Source organism: Podarcis liolepis, assembly GCF_965112155.1.
Source record: "Podarcis liolepis genome assembly, chromosome: W".
In the NCBI taxonomy this organism is placed as follows: Eukaryota; Metazoa; Chordata; class Lepidosauria; order Squamata; family Lacertidae; genus Podarcis; species Podarcis liolepis.
This window is the reverse complement of record NC_139568.1, coordinates 10,676,825-10,697,945: the sequence shown is the minus strand read 5'-3', so window position 1 is coordinate 10,697,945 and position 21,121 is coordinate 10,676,825. Positions and strand designations below refer to the sequence as shown.

The 21,121-nt window shown below is 44.2% G+C and overlaps 1 protein-coding gene across 8 annotated transcripts in view; it reads right to left on the bottom strand.

Annotated features, from left to right (window-relative positions):
- LOC310697670 (far upstream element-binding protein 3-like) overlaps nucleotides 1-21,121 on the bottom strand; it is a 395,403-nt gene that overhangs the window by 185,862 nt on the left and 188,420 nt on the right. For all 8 annotated transcript variants that reach the window (XM_083484353.1, XM_083484354.1, XM_083484355.1 and 5 more), the window contains one exon: nucleotides 8,279-8,441. In XM_083484353.1, coding sequence (XP_083340479.1) covers nucleotides 8,279-8,441 — 163 coding nt within the window. The remainder of the gene's footprint in view (nucleotides 1-8,278; nucleotides 8,442-21,121) is intronic.

Sequence of the window (21,121 nt, the reverse complement as noted above, 5' to 3'; positions counted from 1 at the left end):
AACACAAGGGGAAAAGTTCCTGATACTGGGAATTTATGCACCAAATGAGGGGAAATCGGAATTTTACAAGAAGCTGCATGAGACAATGCTGGACTATCTGGACTATAGTAACATCATTATGATGGGAGATATGAATGGGGTGGTGTCCACAAACATGGATAAGTCACAAAGCCAAAGCTTGACAAAAGATGGCAGACTACCTAAAACCTTTTTTGAACTAACTGACAATATGGACTTGATTGACATTTGGAGAACAAAGAACCCCCTAGGAAGAGAAGGAACATTCTTTTCTGAAGCCCAACTGACATGGACAAGAATCGACCAAATATGGATAACTAGAGGCCTGGCTCCAAAGACTAGAAGGGTGGAAATCTGCCCAAAAACTTGCTCCGACCATAACGCAATAAAGATGGATATGAGACTAACTCCAACCGGCTCCTTCAGATGGAAGATGAATGACACCTTGTTAAGAGACAAAGAGATTACTCAGAAGGCCCAAAAGACTTTGAAGAACTATTTTGAAATAAATTTGAACACCACAGTGGAAAAAAGAGTAATCTGGGATGCAAGTAAAGCCGTTATGAGGGGGTTTCTGATACAACAGAATACGATAAAGAAAAGAGCACAGAATGAGAAAAAGGACAAGATTTTGGAGAAAATAAAGGAAGGTGAGAAAAAGTTAAGATTGAAACCAAAATCACAGGAGATTCTGAGAGAAATTAAACTTTATCAATCACAATACTCTAAGTTGATAAATCAGGAAGTTGAATGGAAGATTAAACTGATGAAACAAAGGACATTTGAATCAGCAAATAAATGTGGGAAACTGCTAGCTTGGCAGTTGAAAAAGAGACAAAAATTGAACACGGTTACAAATTTAGAGATTGAAGGAAGAAACATCCAGAACCCCGAGGAAATTAGAAAGTGCTTCCAGAGATACTTTAAACAACTATATACGCAAGGGCCGCAAAAAGAGATTGAGATAGATAAATTTTTAAGAAGAAATGGACTACCAAAGCTGTCTCAAGAAAATACAACAATCTTGAACTACAAAATAACACAACAAGAAATTGAAGGTGCCATTCAGAATATGCAACTGGGCAAATCTCCAGGGCCAGACGGGCTTACCTCCAAGTACTATAAGACATTGAAAGATTATTTGATACAACCATTAATGGCGGTTTGCAATGAGATTATGGAGGGGAAGAAGGCACCGGAATCGTGAAAAGAAGCTTTCATCACTTTGATACCTAAATTGGAAACTGAAAAGACACAATTGAAGAACTACCGCCCCATATCTCTCCTAAATGTGGATTACAAAATTTTTGCAGATATTTTGGCAAGTAGATTCAAAAAAGTGTTAAATGAAGTAATTCATAAAGATCAGGCAGGCTTTCTCCCTGGTAGACATTTGTCTGATAACACTAGGAACATTATTGACATTTTGGAACTATTGCAAACAAATATTAATACAAAAGCAGTGTTGATATTTATAGATGCGGAGAAGGCCTTTGACAATATTTCATGGAAGTTCATGAAGAAAAATTTGGAAGGGATGGGAGTGGGACGGGGGTTTGAAAATGGTATAGAGGCAATCTATTCAGAACAAAAAGCCAAATTGATAGTTAACAATGTGGTGACAGAGGAGTTTAAGATTGAGAAAGGAACACGACAAGGTTGCCCTATCTCCCCTTTGTTATTCATTTCAGTCCTGGAGGTGCTCTTGAATATGATTAGAGGGGACCGGTTGGTTGAAGGGATTCAGGTCGGAGCTAAACAGTACAAACTTAAAGCTTTTGCAGATGACTTGGTTCTGACATTACAGGAGCCGGAATCTAGTACGAAAAGGGTTTTAGAACTAATTCACGAGTTTGGTCGGGTGGCGGGATTTAAATTAAACAAGCAAAAGACTAAGGTTTTGGAAAAAAACTTGACAACTGTGGAATCAGAAAGGTTTCAGAAAGAGACAGACTTAAATGTGGTGAAGAAGGTGAAATACCTAGGGATTAATATGACTGCTAAAAATTTGAATCTATTTAAGGATAATTATGAAAAGTGCTGGTCAGAAATTAAAAAGGATTTAGAAAGCTGGTCAAGATTAAAACTTTCCTTGTTGGGTAGAATTGCTGTGATAAAGATGAATGTATTGCCAAAAATGTTTTTGTTTCAGACCCTACAGATTGTGGACAGGGTGGAATGTTTTAGAAAGTGGCAGAGAGATATTTCTAAGTTTGTCTGGCAGGGCAAAAAGCCCCGAATAAAATTTAAAATCCTAACCGATGCTAAAGAGAGAGGGGGGTTTGCCCTGCCAGATTTGAGGTTGTACTATGAATCTGCAGCTTTCTGCTGGCTGAAAGATTGGCTTCTTCTTGAGAACACTGATGTCCTGGATCTGGAAGGGTTTAATAACGCTTTTGGATGGCATGCATATTTGTGGTACGACAAGGTAAAAATTCATAAGCATTTCAAGAACCATATTGCCAGAAAAGCAGTGTTTAATGTCTGGATAAAATACAAAGACTTATTAGAGAACAAGACCCCAAGGTGGTTGTCACCAATGGAAGCCAAGGAACAGAAAAGACTCAATATGGAGGCCGCATGGCCGAAATATTGGGAAATACTAGAAAAAGAAGGAGATACTTGGAGATTGCAGAGTTTTGAGAAATTAAAGGATAAAGTGCGAGATTGGCTACACTACGCACAGATCAGGGAGGTTTTTAATTTGGATAAAAAAATAGGTTTCCAGGTGGAAAAATCGAAACTAGAAACAGAGCTGTTAGAACCTAAGACCAAGGTACTTTCAAAAATGTATAACTTGCTGTTGAAATGGAATACTCAAGATGAAACGGTCAAATCAGCTATGATAAAATGGGCACAGGACATTGGGTACAATATTATGTTTGCTGACTAGGAAAAGTTATGGACCACCGGAGTGAGATTCATGGCATGTAATTCCTTGAAAGAAAATATTATGAAAATGGTTTACAGGTGGTACATGACCCCAGTCAAGCTTGCAAAAATATATCATTTGCCAGACAATAAGTGTTGGAAATGTAAAGAAACTGAAGGAACAGAGCCAGTATGGTGTAGTGGTTAAGAGCGGTAGTCTCGTAATCTGGGGAACCGGGTTCGTGTCTCCGCTCCTCCACATGCAGCTGCTGGGTGACCTTGGGCCAGTCACACTTCTTTGAAGTCTCTCAGCCCCACTCACCTCACAGAGTGTTTGTTGTGGGGGAGGAAGGGAAAGGAGAATGTGAGCCGCTTTGAGACTCCTTAAAGGGAGTGAAAGGCGGGATATCAAATCCAAACTCTTCTTCTTCTTCTTCTTCTTCTTTCACCTTTGGTGGACGTGCCCAAAGGTTAAGGCCTTCTGGGAAATGATCTATAATGAACTAAAAAAGGTATTTAAATATACCTTCCTTAAGAAACCAGAGGCCTTTCTCCTGGGCATTGTCGGCCAAATGGTGTCAAAGAAGGACAGAACTTTCTTTATGTATGCAACAACAGCAGCAAGAATACTCATCGCAAAGCACTGGAAGACACAGGATTTGCCCACTGTGGAAGAATGGCAGACGCAACTGATAGACTACATGGAACTGGCCGAAATGACTGGCAGAATTCGAGACCTGGGAGAAGAGACGGTGGAAGAGGACTGGAAGAAATTTAAAGACTATTTACGAAAACATCATAAGCTGTATGAATGCTAAGAGAATGCATGATAGAAAACAACATGGCATCAGTAACTTAGTTGTAAAATGTATGATTAAGTGATGTTTAAGAAAATGATGGAATCTGAGGTAACATTATACTTAAGTTAACCAGTTTAGTATATGATAAAAAATATTGAAATTGGGGATATAATATTCGAGAACTACAAAATAAGATTTGAAATAAGGTAATAATTTGCTGCTTGTAACTATATAACTGAGAACGCAGGAAAGGGTGATGTGAGGAAGTCCAAAGGTTATGAGAATATGATTAATGGATAAATTGATTTTGGTGTATTTTTTTCTTCTATTCACTCTTTGTTTACTTTTTAAATTTCTTCTGTTTCCTTTTGTTTTGTTCTATGGTGATGGTATTGTATATGTTTCTTGGTTTGTTTTGTGTTTAAAAAATGCAATAAATATTTTTTTAATAATAATAATAATAAAAACCACATTTTCCGTAATTCTCTTATAGAAATATGGGATAGGTATAAAAACCTATTAGAACCAAAACTTCCTCACTGGCTATCTCCATTAGAGGTGATGAGTGTTAAAAATATCAATATGAGGGGGAGATGGATAACATATGGAGAGTTGATAATTAAAGAAGGAGGGAAATGGAAAATAAAACCATATTAAGAGGTAAAAGAGTATGTATATGATTGGTTGCATTATTATCAGGTTAATGAAATGTTTAAAAAGGATATTAAAGAGTGTGGGTATGTGGGAAAAGATTCAAAATTCCAAACAGAAATACTAAGTAATGATTATAAAATTTTATCAAAAATGTATAAAATGCTGCTGGAATGGTATACAAAAGACAAAGAAGTTAAATCGGTGATGGTACATTGGGCCAGAGATTTTGGATATAATATACAATTTGATGACTGGATAAAATTATGGAATGAAAGATTAAGATTTACGGCATGTACTGCATTAAAGGAAAATGTTATGGAAATGGTATATAGATGGTATATCACATCAGTAAAACTTGCAAAAATGTACAAAACGTGTAATAAGTGTTGGAAGTGTAAAGAAAAAGAAGGGACATTTTACCATCTGTGGTGGGAATGTAAAAAGGTGAAAGGCTTCTGGGAAATGATTTATAATGAATTGAAAAAGATGTTGAAATATACATTTGTTAAGAAACCGGAGGCCTTTCTTTTAGGAATTGTAGGAAATGAAATATGTAAAAAAGACTGTAAAGTTTTCCAATACGCAGTAACAGCGGCGAGAATACTCATGGCCCAAAAATGGAAACAGGAAGAATTACCGACGGTCGAAGAATGGAGATTGAAATTGACGGACTTTGCAGAACTGGATAAACTAACGGGGAAGATTCAATATTTGCGAGACCAGAAGTTCACCGAGGACTGGGGAAAATTTACAGATTATCTGAAAAGTATATGTGATGAACAGACAACGCTTGTAGGTTTTCAAGATGTTCTGTGAAAATATGAGGAATATTGTAAAAAAGGGAATAAGATTGGGGAGGTTATATTTTAAAGGCAATATTAAAATTAGAAAATGTGTGAATAAATAAACAAAACGGAAGATTGGCAGAGAAGCTGGGGGACGTTAAAAAAAAAGGTTATGTGATAAATTTTGATATTGGTTATATAAACTTGTATTTGAAAATGAATAAAAATATTATATAAAAAAATGAAGGGGAAATGTGTGTGCGTCCTATGGAGCGAATGCAGGCTTTTGCTGAAGCCTGGAGAGCGAGAGGGGTCGGTCCACACCGACCCCTCTCGCTCTCCAGGCTTCGGGCAGCTATCCGCAAACCTTCGGAGCACGACGGGAGTTCCCGCCAGGCTCCGAAGGCTTGCAGATAGCAGCTTGCAGCCTCTTTGGGGATGGGGGGGGGGAATATTTTTTTTCCCTTTATCCCTCCCCCCTCTAAAAACTAAGTGCGCCCTATGGTCCGGTGCACCCTATGGAGCAAAAAATACGGTAGCTGTTGTCTGTGTCTGTCTTGCCCTCCTAGTTAGTTGAGCCAAATTCTTTTTTGCTTGCCTGCACTCATTAGTGTACCCACCCAGGTTTGCCAAAAGCCTTACTAGATGAGTGACCTGGTTTAGATAAAAGTGGTCTTAAATCTACAAAAAATAGACATGATGCCTTCAACGGGATCTAAATGTCTATTAACCATGTTCTGGTGAACATGCTAGCAATGGGAGCTGTTCAAATGGGCCTGAACTGAATGTTCAACTAAGGTAGACCACTTTAAAAGTTTGCCCATAGATACTGTTCCCTCTGCCAAATAATTTGATGGAATGGGCAACTGAGGGACTGAAAGGGAAATGGACAGGAAGATAGGTAGGTGATCAGTTTCTGGTCAATCTAAAATATAACTGAGCCCTAACAGCAATACCTTTGAAAGACAGAAAATGTAGTCAATAACGCTTCTTGTTCTGCTATTGAGGAAAGTAAAGTAACCATTTTATTTGTCTCATGGACTACCATGCAAGCATGTCAGCTGCAAGCAGGACATTAGTTCAACTAGCTTTTTACCTTCTTTGTTGATCATTTTATACATGGAGTAGTGCTCAGGTAAAAAAGCTTCACTGCCATCCAGGCAATGATTGTTTTCCTTGTCATTTGGGCTCAAGCCTACCCATGCATTAAAGTCACCACACACAATTAGGACTGCCTTAGGATACATTGTCTTGCAATATATTAGGGCCACTTCTAATTCATCCCAGAAGAGTCTTCAGCTCCCGAATTTATCAGGTGGACAGAATACACTCAAACAAGTATTCATAGAATTAGAAGGGACCCCCAATAGTCATCCAGTTCAACACCCTATAATGCAGGAATTAGATAAAATTGGTGGGTGGGGCAGGGACAACTTTGCCAACACAAACACATCCTGCAATCAAGTGCACACCTCTATTGGCTATGATAATCACTTTGGTGAGGCAGGCACCTATGGGCTCCAGGGAAGGTTGCTGGGGGGGGGGGGAGCTTTGCCACCCACAAGCATATCCAATTCAAAGTGCTGTCACTAACCTATAAAGCTTTACTTATAAAAAATATTTATAGACACTGCTGTCATTATATATGCAGTTTAGAGAAATAAAACAATGTTATAGAATAAAACTATATTAGAAAATTAAAAAGACATCAAGTAACCAATGCAGAAGGATGCATTCTTAATTGACTGCATAAGGCTTGGCAAAATAGAAAGGTTTGCAGCAGGCAGTTAAAAGTTGGTACAGACGGTGCCAATCTCTGTTGGGTTGGAAAAGCATTCCATAAGACTGAGCCAATTACACTCAAGGCTCGATTTCTCATCAAATGAGCCTCATAAACTTGGGGAATGACCAATGATGCTCATACAGATGATCTCGGTGATCAAGCTAGGATAGAAGGGTTCAGGCGACCACTCAAGTTCCATAAACCTAAGTTGTTCAGTGCTTTTTAAATTAATATATTATCTGGCTCAGGACTTTAATACTTCAAGGATCACCTCTCCCCATATGAACTGACCCAGAATCGTCATCTGAGGCTTTTCTTCATGTGCCCTCTTCACAGGAGGTCTAGACAGTGGTAGTATGAGAATGGTGCCTTTTCAGTGGTGGCTCCCTGCTTGTAGAAATGATCTCCCCAAGGAGATTTGCCTAGCACCATCATTATATACCTTTAGGTGCCAGGCAAAAACATTTCTTCTTCTGTCAAGACTTGACTTCTAAATTATCTGTGGACTAGGTAGAATGTTTTAATCCTGCCCTTTTAAAAATAGGATTGTCTTAGATTTTTGTTTTGTTTTATGCTGTCTTTAAAGGGTTTGCTTACTTATGTGGCTTTGAGTTACTTTTGTAAAGAAAAAAATACTGTGTTTAATAAAATATATATTGATGACCCCTCTGAAGAAAGAGACCCAAAGGCACTTCTGGAGCAATTCCATGGAAATGCAGACCAGCCACTGGCAACAGACTCTCACTTCATGAAGGAAGGGCTCTAAAGCTTTACAAGAAAGGCAGTGTTTGCTTGCACCCAATCCCAGACTCGGGGCACTTCATGGTCTGGTGCAGCGTGGAAACTTTTGCCTTCTGTTCTAAGACTTCAAGTTTTCTGAGGCTTTGTTGGCTAAAACAAGCAAAGCAACCCAAAAGCTCCCCAAATGAGATATGTACATTCCTCCTAAACAAGGAGAGCAGGGGAGGACGACTCTAGAAAATGATAAGTGCCAAAGGGGGTCCATCTAGTCCAGCATACTGTCTCACAGTGGCCAACCAGGTGCCCCAGCAGGAAGCCTGAAAGAAGAAACCAAGTGCAACAGCAACTCTCTTGCCCTGTGGTTTCCAGCAACTGGTATTCAGAAGCCTGCTGCCTCCAACCATGGAGGCAGAATATAAGAAGAGCCTTGCTGGATCAGGCCAAGGGCCCGTCTAGTCCCGCCTCCTGTACTCACAGTGGTCAAGTAGATGTTCAATATGGGAAGCCCATAAGCACAACATGACTGCAACAGCAACATTCTCCCCACTTGCAATTGCCAGGACCACTGTAACTAGTAAACACTGACTCCTCCTCCATGCACCTGTCTGAAGCCACATCACACCCACCTGTAGCTGCTTGATTGTTTCTCCACCTTTGCCAATGACGAGGCCCACTTTGGATGCTGGGATAAGGATCTCTTGGATCGTGCTGTTGCCATCCATGTCACTGTGGAAGCCAGGACCATTCCGACAGCGGTCCACGATCTGCCCCAGTAGCCGCTTTGCTTGTCTTTGGAAGAGGTGGAAAGGGAGAGAACAAAAGGGGGGGGAATAATAATAACCACCTCAAGGCAAACAGCTATTACACTGTACACACTCCCATCTTGCTGGGTATAACCGTTGGGGGGGGCAGGATGGAATACCATGAGAATGCAGGAAGTTTGAGGGGTGGGATAAGCATGAAAAGAGAAAGGATAGAAAATAGAATAGTTTTAGATCAGACACCCCCCATCAGACATACCCCGTTTTGACTTAGGAGTTGGGAAGAGGGGGAAAGGAGGTCACAAAGTCCAACTAACTTCTCAAAACACTTCATTTTCACTGCAGTGGCTTCTCCTACCTGACACAAACCATTAACTTGCCTGCTTGTAGCTCAAGTGGTAGAATCTACCTTGCATGCAGAAAGTGCCAGGTTCAATCCTGGCATCTCTAGGAACGTCTGAGAGACATGTCCTACCTGAAAGGTTAAAGAGCCATTGCCATTCAGTGTAGAGTAGACAATACTGAACTAGATAGAGGAATGGTCTGACTCAGTATGAGGCAGTTTCCTGTGTTCAACCCCTAGTGCTTACACTCCTTGTGGGACAGGTTAGCCACCTGTGAACTAGTAACTACAGTTGCAATCAAAATTATTGAACCCCATTGCAAATCAGGTTTATTATCAAAATTTACAGACTTTCAGCTGTTTGCAATGAGTAAATCAAACAATCAAACAAAAACAATTTAAATAGCTCAACAAAACAGATGCTTCAAGTGGTTCCCCCAAATTCAGCTGAAATTGCAACTTTTGACAATAAACTTGATTTGCAATGGGGGTTCAATAATTCCGATTGCAAACTGTACTTTGTATTAATGCAACCTTAAGTAATAAAGGTATGGCTTCCAATATATACAAAATTCTACTTAGTAAAGTTTCAGGCTCTTCCCAGGGGCTATGATCAGTGTGGGAGAGTGATCTGTGCCTTCGGATAGAGGAACAAGTATAGGAAGCAATATGGTCTAACCCTCACTTAAAACTATCTCTAAGAATACAGGAAGCCACATTGAAGACACTATTAAGATGGCATTGGAATCTACTCTGTCTATCCAGAGTTGGCAAAAGGCTATTCCAATTTATGTTGGCGGGGCTGTGGACACACTGGAACATTGCTCCACATGTGGTGGAACTGTTGCATAGTTCAATTCTGGATCCAAACTTTTGATACCATTTCCATCATCACCTGACAGATACCTCCCCCAGACCCAGCTCTGACACTCCTTTCCTGTCATGATTTTGCTCCATATTGCACTTCATGTATAATTAGAGTAAAAACAAACACATTGAAGGGTTCCCAAAAAGTAGGCCAGAGGCAATCAGCTTTATTCAGCATAGTTTACTGAAGGTAAATGAGCATAACAGTTCAAATCTATAAACTCAGGATTGGCATAGTCTCTTAGCAAAAATCCAGTTGCATTAAAAAAAGCTTAAACTTACTGTCAGGGAACTGACATCGGAGCCAGAGGCGGAGGGAAGGCTCCCAAGTGATGCTGGAGAGGGACCCAGCAGGGAGAGAGGCAGCTCATCAGCTGGGGAAGGTAATCAGCGCAACACCAGGGACAAAGGGGGGCAGATGGGGGAATCTGCAAGAGGGCTCCAGGACTCCTCACCGGACACCAGCGGGGAGAGCACGGGTTCTCCACTACCCACACCCTCCCTGCGCAGAAGACTTCCGCGCAGGGAGAGTAGGAGGAGACTTGGCGTCAAACAGCTTTTATGCTGGAAAAGGTTTAAGAAACGCCCACTGACGGGACTTCCGGGTTAGCGCGATCGGCTAATGGCGGATTCCCTCAGAGCTCTGGAGGGAATTGGCTTCGTGGAAGACGGGTCCTGCCGCGGCGGCGACGCGGGGACCCTTAGAAACCACAGGCGCGGAGGCCTGTGGACTTGGTGACTCGGTGGGCACCATTTGCGCCCTCCCCGACCCACAAAGAAGCCTTTTTAAAGGCTGCGGAGTGGGTGACGGAGAGTGGCGCGGTGCTGTGAGTAGACCGCTTCTTCTATGGAGTGAAGCCGCGAGCCATGGCCGGAGAGCGTTGACTTCTTCCTTTGAACATTTGGACTGCAAAAGTAACAACCCGTGAGTAGTACGGAAATTGGACTTAAAAATCCTATTTTTAAATTCGGCACGACCAGGGGATGCGTTAAAAGGAAGTCCGCCCCCCGTCTTGTAGACAATTTAAAGCAAGGACCGGGTAACTAAGGTCGAAAGACCATCTTTCTCTTTGTGAGACAAAAGTTTCTAATTCCACGATTTGGCACTATAAGCATTTTGCTGGAGGATAAAATCTGATTTTAAGGAGCTGATGTGCAACCCCCCGGGATCCGGGAGCGATACGTGAGAGAGCCTGTTGAGGAGATACAAAGACTTCGACAGCTGTCAAAAGAGCTGTCAAAGTTATAAAAATCTGCTTTTGTTATTTCTGCTGGTTATTTTTGATAAAATTGACTTTAAGTCGCTTGAAAATAAAGAAAAAATAAAAACAAAGTAATCAGACTGTTGGAAAAAGAATACTAAGTAACCAGAACCCCTCTAGAGGGGGTTCTGAGACATTACAATGGCTGCAGATGGAAAATTACAGGCTGAGCTGGAAAGAATGTTCTTTCTCTTGGGAAAATTACAAGATCAGAGTGAAGCTCTGGCCACAGATGTTATGACCTTGAATTCCGAAGTAAATAATCTTGTTGATGGTGCCAAGGACTTTACTCAAGAAAATCTTGCAGCGGAACAAGAAGAGATATGGGCAGACTCAGAGGAGTGGGAAGGAGAAGCTGAAACGTTGCAGGTGAAAAAAGACAACAAGAGGCCTGAAAAAATGGATTACAAAGGAAACAAGACCTGGATGATGAAAATTTGGCTTGAATTTGAGAATGACTGGAGAGATCCCCCTACGGGGAGATAGGAAGATCTATGGATTACAAATTTGATCAAGGTGAAAGTTGGAGCTTTTGGGACATTTGGGACATTTGGACTTAAAAGGAATAAGAAATATGATTTGGGCTCCACTTTTGAATACGGAGGTCTGGTTGGAAGAAACGTAGACCCCATCGGGACAGAGCTTCTCCGAGATTTGATGTTTACCATAAAGGACTACCAACAAAACCGGCAGAGAGGGACTGAAAGAGATTTAAGGGCCTCGGACATGAGGGATCCGGGCTGAGAGCCGATGGATTGATGGATATTCTTTGGGGATCGAAACCGAAAAAGGGGGGGGCAAGAGTTTTGGAACCCAAAGGGTCTATAATTATATGTTGTTTTTTGTTATTTTGTTTTGTAAATATAAAAATTGGGAAATTCGTGGAAGGGAAACGGGGTCGACCTTAGAAAAATATGTAAAGGGTGTGTATTTTGGTTTAATTGAGGTGTATAAGTTAAATTTGGTTAATTAAGAAGAAGTAAGTAAAATAGTAATAAGGTAAAAGTTGGAGATAAGAACTTGCTGAGTTAATCATTGGAGTTGGGATGCAGGAAGGGGAGGTGTGGGGGAGTCAGGGAAAGTGGTTAAGAAATTAGGGATTTGAAATTGCATGTGTTTGTTTTTGTGTTTGTATGTCTGTGTTGTGTATTGTTTGTGTTTTGTGTAAATTGTGAAAACCCAATAAAAATTTATTAAAAAAACCAAAAACCCGGAAGGACGTGCAGAGGTTCCTAGGGTTCAGCAACTTCTACAGGAAGTTCATCAAGAACTTCGCCCACTTGACAGCGCCCATCACAGATTGTCTCAGTAGCAAAAGGAAGTTCATCTGGATAGAGGGGGCCCAGCAATCCTTTGAAAGACTGAAGAAGGCATTCGCTTCGGAAGAGCAGCTCCTGCACGTTGATCTGGAGAAACCCATGAGGATAGAGACCGACGCGTCCGACAGAGCCGTTGGGGCGGTTCTTTTGCAGCCAGGGAGGAGCAAGCAGGAATGGAAACCGTGTGCCTTTTTCTCGAGAAAGCTGAGCAAGTTGGAGCAAAACTATACTGTGTATGACCGCGAACTGCTTGCGATCTATGCGGCGTTTCGTCAATGGCGACATCTGCTAATAGGGGCACAGCACAAGATCCAGGTTTGTACAGATCACAAGAACTTGGAATACTGGAGGACCTCACGAGTACTCAACCAGAGACAGATTCGATGGGCACAGGAGTTCTCAAAGTTTTCCTTCGAAATCCGATACGTGCCAGGAGAGGAAAACGTGAGAGCAGATGCTCTCTCCCGGAAACCGGAGTACATGGAAGGAGAGGGACCGCCGGAGATACGACACATGATCCCCGAGGACCGATGGGTGTGGGGGGGGGGGACCTTGGTGGGGAAACGAGAACTGGCCGGGCTTACTAGAAAGACGTGTTCGCACAAACTAAAATCCGGGAACTCCGAGACGGAAGAGAAAACCAAGGGGGTTTTGAGGAAAAGGAAGGGGTGCTGTACTATAAGGGGGCGCTGTATGTACCGGGGGAGACCCTGAGGGGGGAAGGTACTCAAACAACTCCACGACAACCCCACAGCTGGGCACTTTGGACAGCACAAAACCATGATGCTCGTCACCAGGCAGTTCTGGTGGCCAAGGGTGAGGGAGGATGTACGGGAATATGTACGGGGGTGCGACCACTGCCAAAGGGCAAAGGGGGAGCGGGCTGCCCCCGCAGGATTACTGGAACCCTTACCCACGCCGGGAAAACCCTGGGAGGTGGTGTCCATTGATTTTATGACCAATTTGCCCAAGTCCCGGGGGAAGACAGCGGTCATGGTAGTAGTCGATCTACTGACAAAGATGTGCCATTTCATAGCTTGCTCACATGCAGTGACCGCTGAGGAGACAGCCAAGTTGTTTGTGGATCACATCTTCAGGTTGCATGGGGCTCCCTCGAGGGTAATTTCGGATCGCGGGAAACAATTTACTTCCCGGTTCTGGAGGAAGCTCATGAGCTTGCTGCAAGTAGAGGTGAGCTTCTCGACGGCGAGACATCCGGAAACCAACGGGCAAGCAGAAAGAGCGAACAGTATACTCCAGCAATACCTACGCTGCTACGTCAGCGAGAGGCAGAACGATTGGGTAGAGAAACTAGCGCTGGCTGAATTTGCGTACAATAACGCTGAACATGTGTCAACGGGAATGAGCCCGTTCATGGCCAATTATGGGTGTCACCCTAGGGCCTTCCCGGGGAGTGGGGAGGAAGGGTGGAGCGTACCTGCGGCAGAGCAGTTTGTGGAAGAAATGGAGGTCCTGCACCAGCAATTTAAGATGAACTTGGAACGGGCCAAGGAAATTTACAAGAGGCAGGCAGACAACCCCCGTAGGGAAGGGGAGACCATACGGGTGGGAGACCGGGTGTGGTTGTCAACCCAAGGGTTACCCTTTAAGGGGGGGTGCAAGAAGTTGCAGCCAAGGCGGCTGGGACCGTTTGAGGTAACACAGCAGGTGAACCCCGTGGCATTCAAGCTCAAGTTGCCTGACAGCATGAAGATACACCCGGTGTTCCATAGGTCCCTACTCTCACCGTACAGGGAGGGGTGGGAATTCCCGGGGCGAGAGGGAGAAGTCACCACACACCCGCAGATAGAAGAGAGGGAACACCACAACCTGGCCACGGAAATACTCGATTCAAGGTGGCGAGGACGCCAGGTGGAGTACTTGGTAGCTTGGGAGGGAGAACCCGGGTCAGAAAACACGTGGGTTCCCACGGAGGCAATCAATGACGGGTATCTTGTGGAGGAATTCTACCGCCTGTTCCCAGACAAACCCAAACCACTAGCGAGATTCTGGGAGGAGCAATTTGGAACCACAGACGATGAAGAGTTTGTGGGTTTCTCTGCCTCCGAAGAGGAGGGAGGAGAGGCTTCGGAGGAAGAAGTATCAGACTGGGAGGCCCACCCCGCGGGAAGGGATCAGAGCAGGTGGGAAGCGGGTTTTGAATCCTCAGAGGATGGCGACAGCTCCTTCCGGGGGTTCCCCGCATCGTCGGCCGAAGAAAGGGACGAAGTTGGATCAAAAGGTCGGGCCGGGGGTGGAGGGGGTCCTGGGGGGGAGGTGGATGTCAGGGAACTGACATCGGAGCCAGAGGCGGAGGGAAGGCTCCCAAGTGATGCTGGAGAGGGACCCAGCAGGGAGAGAGGCAGCTCATCAGCTGGGGAAGGTAATCAGCGCAACACCAGGGACAAAGGGGGGCAGATGGGGGAATCGGTGATAGGGCTCCAGGACTCCTCGCCGGACACCAGCGGGGAGAGCATGGGTCCTCCGCTACCCACACCCTCCCTGCGCAGAAGATTTCTGCGCAGGGAGAGTAGGAGGAGACTTGGCGTCAAACAGCTTTTATGCTGGAAAAGGTTTAAGAAACGCCCACTGACAGATTTTGCTAGCGACTGAGGCAGCCACGAAGTGAAGGGCTGTCCAGACAGAAAAGGTTTAACAAGGCAACATAGCCAGGAGTGGCGGCAACTTACGCACGAGCAACCCCTATATTCATTACACTTACAATAAGACTAAAACTTAGCACTTAAGCATACTATGTACAGAACACCACACCATAAGGAAAAAGAGACAGAATGACCTTGACAAAAAGAGATAACACAACCAGTCTGAACCAGTTCAGCTTCTCTGAAGGAATAACCTTCTGCTTGTTTCTAGGCATAATAGAAAGCTCACTTGTCAGCTAGAATCTTCCGGCTTGTATCACACAGAGAAGCCTCCCAACCCATCTTGAAACAACTAAAATAGGAAAGATCTTAAAACTTTAAACCAATACTTTCTATGCCAAAAAATGCAAACCTGACATATCCCTGGAGTGTGGGACCTGTTGGGTTTGGAACTTAACGGGTTAAGTTGTTCCCATGATGCCACACCATTCTGACGTCAGTTTTCGAAGCTGGGAGGAGTTTGGGAGGAGTTTGTTATTCTCACTCTATGCTGTGAGGGAAAAGGAGCAGTTTTGTAATGGCTGCAAGCAGTCCTGGTTTTTCCGGAGATATGTTGGAATAAACGGCTGTAAATAGACAAACCTGTACTCTGTGTGTTTGTCTGGAAGCTAAGCCAAGCTACGTGACAGTTTTTCACCGCTGTGTTAAACTCTGCTGAGGCGTGACTGTGAGCTGCGCAGCGGAAGTGTGCCGGGCGGCCATAAATCGCTAATTGAGGATCGCAAATCAATTAGCGGGAGTCACGTCAGACCAACAAAGTCCAAGAGGTTATGGGTAACCTTAATCACCGATCGTAAAACTGTCACTGGAGGCTGCCGAAAGCTTTGATCTGCGGTTTCGAGCAGAGAAGCACGGCAGGAGGCGGAGGCAAGCGGCTAGCTGAAAGACGCAGGGAGTGCCTGTGTTGCTGCGGAGCAGAGAGCTGAGAGCAGCAAGGGATCGTTTCTCCATGGACAGGAGCCAGAGGAGCTGGTGATTTTGTGAGTACAGCTTGGGGCCCCTTGGGAGAATGGAAGAAGATGGCGGACAGCCATGATTCATTCTCCGTGCCTTTCGAAAAGTTAAACGGCCAGAATTGGGCGGAATGGAGTCGAAAGCTGAAGGCCTGGCTGGTAGCTAAGGGTCTTTGGGAGGCGGTCTTAAGGCCTCCACTGCCTCAACCAGCCGCTGGAGCTGCAGCTGCAGCAATTGCAGATGCGCATGCTTCGCAGAGGAAAAATCAGAAAGCCCTGGGAGCTATAGTGCTCAGTTTGGAGGGTTCAGAGTTGCCCCATGTGGAGGGGTTGGACACTGTGCATGAAGCTTATGCTGCTCTTGAAAGAGTGCACCACAGGACCACGGCTGGTGCTAAAATCCACACCACCAGGCGTTTGTTTGAGATGAAGCTGCGTCCAGGTGGGGACATAAGACAGCATGTTACAGAGATGCTCTCTGTGTTTAATGAGCTGCGGCTGTTGCAGGTGAACTTTACAGATGAGCTGAAGGTTTATATTTTGCTAAGCTCTCTGGACAAAAGTTATGACAATTTATGTCTAACTTTGGAGTCTATGAGTCCGCAGGATCTGACTCTGGCGTACGTCACAGGACGCTTGGCTGACGAACAGGAGAGGCGCCTCAGGGAGAGCAAGTCTGGCGCAGGGAGCTCCACCGGGAAAAAGGGGGGGCCAGGCCAGATGAGAGCTTTGTTCAGGCTTTTTCCACTCGTCGGTGCTACGTGTGTGGATCCAACAGTCATTTCAAAAGAGACTGCCCACAGAAAGCGAGGGCAGCTGCACAGGAAGGCTTCAAGGACACCTTCCATGGGAATCAGTCGGGTTTCCATGGGAACCAGTCTGGAAGAGGAGGTCAGCGTGGGAACGCAAGAGAAGGACGTGGAAAACAACGTGAGGAGACGTATCAGATCACGGCTAGTCTAGCTTTGTCTGAAGACAGCTGTGGGACAAGCTCAGAGCTAAGTTTTATCATTGACTCTGCAGCAAACTGCAATTTGATTCCAGAGACACCTGCTGTCGAGATGTGGAATTGCAAGGCAATTCTGGCTGGGAAGACTGTACTTTTCGCAAATGGACAGAAAAGAAATGTGACTAATGCTGTAAATGTGCATTTTTCTATTTTACAGGAGACGTTGGAGTGTTGTACTGTTCCTGGGATGCACCACTGTCTTTTATCTGTGCCTTATTTACTGAAAAAGGGATTTAAGGTTTGTTTTCAGGATGAAATCTGCACAATCTCCAAAGGAGGGAGGATGCTTGCCAAGGTTAAAAAGGGGCAGAATGATCTCTTCATTCTTAAAACACCTCTGGAGGGTGATGGGAAGGTTGAGAAAGCACAAGCACTGCGTGCTACAATTCCCAATCATGATTCATGTGTCCATGCTTGGCATGCACGAACAGCTCATGGTTCTTTAGAAGAACTACAGGTGCTGCCTGAGGTTTCCAAAGGTTGTCAAATCTCAGAATGTGGATTTGCTGTGAAATGTGAAACTTGCAAGCTGGCAAAGGTAAAAGGATGCAGTTATCCAAAAGTGGAGAGGGTAACCACAAGACCTTTCGAACTGGTCCACATAGATTTGTGGGGTCCTGTAAAGGAACCAAGTCTGGGAGGGGCCAGGTTTCTGCTGACGATGCAGGATAATTTTACGCAGAATTCCTGGACGCACGGTCTCAAATCCAAGGATGATGCAGCACAGCTGATCAAAGGATGGATTGAGGAGGTGGAACAAAGGTTTTCCACCAGAGTGCAAGCTGTCACAAGTGACAGAGGAGCCCAGTTTACAGGTTCTGCTTTGCAGAAGTTCTTTCGCAAGAAAGGGATACGTCACACAGTGACTTCACCCAATCAGTGGGGGGTGGCAGGGCTGAGACGTCAGGCTCTGGTCCAGGCTGCACAGGTGTTGCTGAAAGATTCTGGGTTGCCACCAAAGTTTTGGCTGGAGGCAATCAAGTATGTGAGCTTCACCTGGAATCGTACCTACAATACAATGGTAGGTGACACACCCTTTAGGTTGTTGCATGGCAGGAAACCCCAGATTCATTTTTTACGTATGTTTGGGTCAGGTGCGTCTGTGCCAGTACCTGCTGCTTTGCAGGGGCCAGATGGATCCAAGTTCCGGAAAATGATCTTCTGCGGGTATGAGCCAGAAGCACGTGCATGGAGGTTTGCATTTCCATCAGGTGATCAGAGTAAGTTACTGATCAGTAAACACGCTGAGTTCTATGAGCAGGATAAAAAGTCACAAACTGCTGTCATGCGTGATGTGCTCTCAGAATGTCTATCTGATTCTGGGGAGGAAAGGGAGGAAAGGGAGGCAGAGGCTGATCCCGGTGATGAGGACCAGGTCCAAGATCAGGATTCAGAATCCGATGATGACGATCAGGTAACTGACCAAAGTCAGGAACAGGAGGCGGTATCTGTAGTTTCTCCACAAGATGTTAAGAGAACACCCAAAAGCGAGCCCAGTTCTCCTGTGAGTGTAATGGAGAGGATTCGAAAACGCTTTAAGTCAGAGGGGGAATCCCGTGATGCTGAGGACACACCTGCTGGTGCTGGGGAAGCATCTGAGTTTATGCCCAGAAGGTCTAGTCGCACAACAAAGGGCATTCCACCTGAAAGATACCAGGCAACAAGTGCGTGGGCAAGATTCGCACAGTGTGATTCTGGGAGTGTTGAAAGGGTTCAACAGGTGCCTGGGAAAGATGCCGGGAAGGGGCACAAGGCAAAGGGGAAGGTGTTGAACTCAAAAGGGTCTTGTCAGAATGTGCGGCAAAGGGGGGTGTTGGGTTTGGAACTTAACGGGTTAAGTTGTTCCCATGATGCCACACCATTCTGACGTCAGTTTTCGAAGCTGGGAGGAGTTTGGGAGGAGTTTGTTATTCTCACTCTATGCTGTGAGGGAAAAGGAGCAGTTTTGTAATGGCTGCAAGCAGTCCTGGTTTTTCCGGAGATATGTTGGAATAAACGGCTGTAAATCGACAAACCTGTACTCTGTGTGTTTGTCTGGAAGCTAAGCCAAGCTACGTGACAGTTTTTCACCGCTGTGTTAAACTCTGCTGAGGCGTGACTGTGAGCTGCGCAGCGGAAGTGTGCCGGGCGGCCATAAATCGCTAATTGAGGATCGCAAATCAATTAGCGGGAGTCACGTCAGACCAACAATGAGAAACAAGCTATGTTAATATTTGTGGACGCAGAAAAGGCCTTCAATAATATATCATGGCAATTTATGTTAAAAAATTTGGAATTGATGGATGTGGGGAAAGAATTTTTTAACGGAATAAAGTCTATATATACAGAACAGAGAGCAAATTTGATAGTAAATAATATTACTACAGAAGATATGAGAATAACCAAGGGCACAAGGCAGGGATGTCCTCTTTCCCCATCGTTATTCATCTTGGTACTGGAGGTCTTTCTGAAATCAATAAGGAAAAATGGAGAAATAAAAGGGGTGACAGTAGGTCAAAATGAATATAAGGTTAAAACTTTTGCCGATGATCTGGTACTAACAGTGGAAGAACCACTGAAAAGTGTAAAAAAAAATATTAGAAGAGATAGAGCAGTTCGGTCAAGTGGCAGGGTTTATACTGAATAAGAAAAAGACTAAAATAATCACAAAAAATATGAATCAAGAGATGATAGAAACAATGCAACAACAAACAGAAATAGAAGTGGTAAAGAAAATCAAATATTTGGGAATATGGTTAACCCCCAAGAGTATTGATCTGTTTCAGAATAATTATATACCAGTGTGGAATGGAATAAAAAGAGATCTGGAGGTGTGGGGAAGGATGAAGTTATCATTTTGGGGGAGAATTTCAACAATAAAGATGAGTGTGCTGCCAAAGATGTTATTTTTGTTTCAGACAATTCCTATAATCAAGGGGGCATCAATATTTAAAGAATGGCAAAGAGTAATCTCAATGTATATCTGGCAGGGTAAGAAGCCAAGAATTCAATTTAAGTTATTAACGGATGCGAAAGAAAGAGGGGGCTTCGCTCTGCCAGATCTGAAACTATATTATGAAGCATCATGCCTCTGTTGGGTAAGAGAGTGGATAAAATTAGAAAATGGAGAGTTGTTAGATTTGGAAGGTTTTGACAATAGATTTGGTAGGCACGCATATTTGTGGTGTGAAAAGAAGAAAATACATAAAGGTTTTAAAAACCACATTTTCCGGACTTCCGGAGGCGGCGCGAACGGCAATGGCGGTCTCCTTCGCTTTGTGAAGGGGAAGCTCCGCGGAAATGGGTCGCCCGCTACGGCGAAGCGGGGACCCACGTCGGAAAACCACAGGCAGAGTGAGCCTGTGGCCGTGGGACTCGGCGGACACCAGAAGCGCCCCCCGAAACGAAGAAGGAACCCCGTAAGGGGTCCCGGAACGTGGAAGGGCTGGCGCGGTGCTGTGAGTCGATCGCTCTTTCTGCGTGAGTGAAGCCGCATAGCTGCTGTCGGTGAGCGCTGACCTTTTTTCCTGGAACATCAGATTTGGAAAACATCAACCCGTGAGTAAGAGGGACTAAAGGAATTGGAAATTAAAGTAATTAAAATTTGGCCAAAGCGGGAGACGCAACCAGGAAGTCCGTCTCCCGGTTCTGCTTAACTTTTAAAGCAAAGTCTTTGATCTGAAGCCTTTGAAGTGGAGTTAAAAGCTTCCAACTCGTGCATTACTTGAACTGTTTTTACAGAGACTAAGGGACTAAGGGACTTAACTAATTTGGTTTTGGACTTGGTTTTACCTCTCCCTGTGGATTTATAATAATAATTTACAAAGAAACCCAGGTACTTGGACTGCCAATTTATCAGAGCTGTCAGACTGCAGACTTTGTTTTTGCTACTTTGAATTGTTACATCTGAGTGTTGCTGGACTAGACACATTGAAGCATTGTTCTCTGGCACTTTTTCTGAAACATTGTTCTTATAATAAGGATCAACTCTGCTGATTATAAGAGAGCTGAAGGTCTTTTTGGAATTTATGACTGATTGGACAAATATTAAAACTTTGAAGTTTTTTGGAACAAGTTGGAATAATTCTTTTCGTTTCCCTCAAGTTACGTCTGTACTCCCCCTAGAGGATTTTGGATTTATAACTGTTTGCGACTTGTTTTTTTCTCTTTTTCTTCCATCTGTTGTTTACTCTCTGGGCTTGTGGATTCCCATGGGATCATATACAATTTGACCTTGGCACGTAGACAGGAGTGGAATGAGTGGCTTTGGGAAAACAAGATCGGCCAAAGCTAAAGCTAAACAATTAACGCAA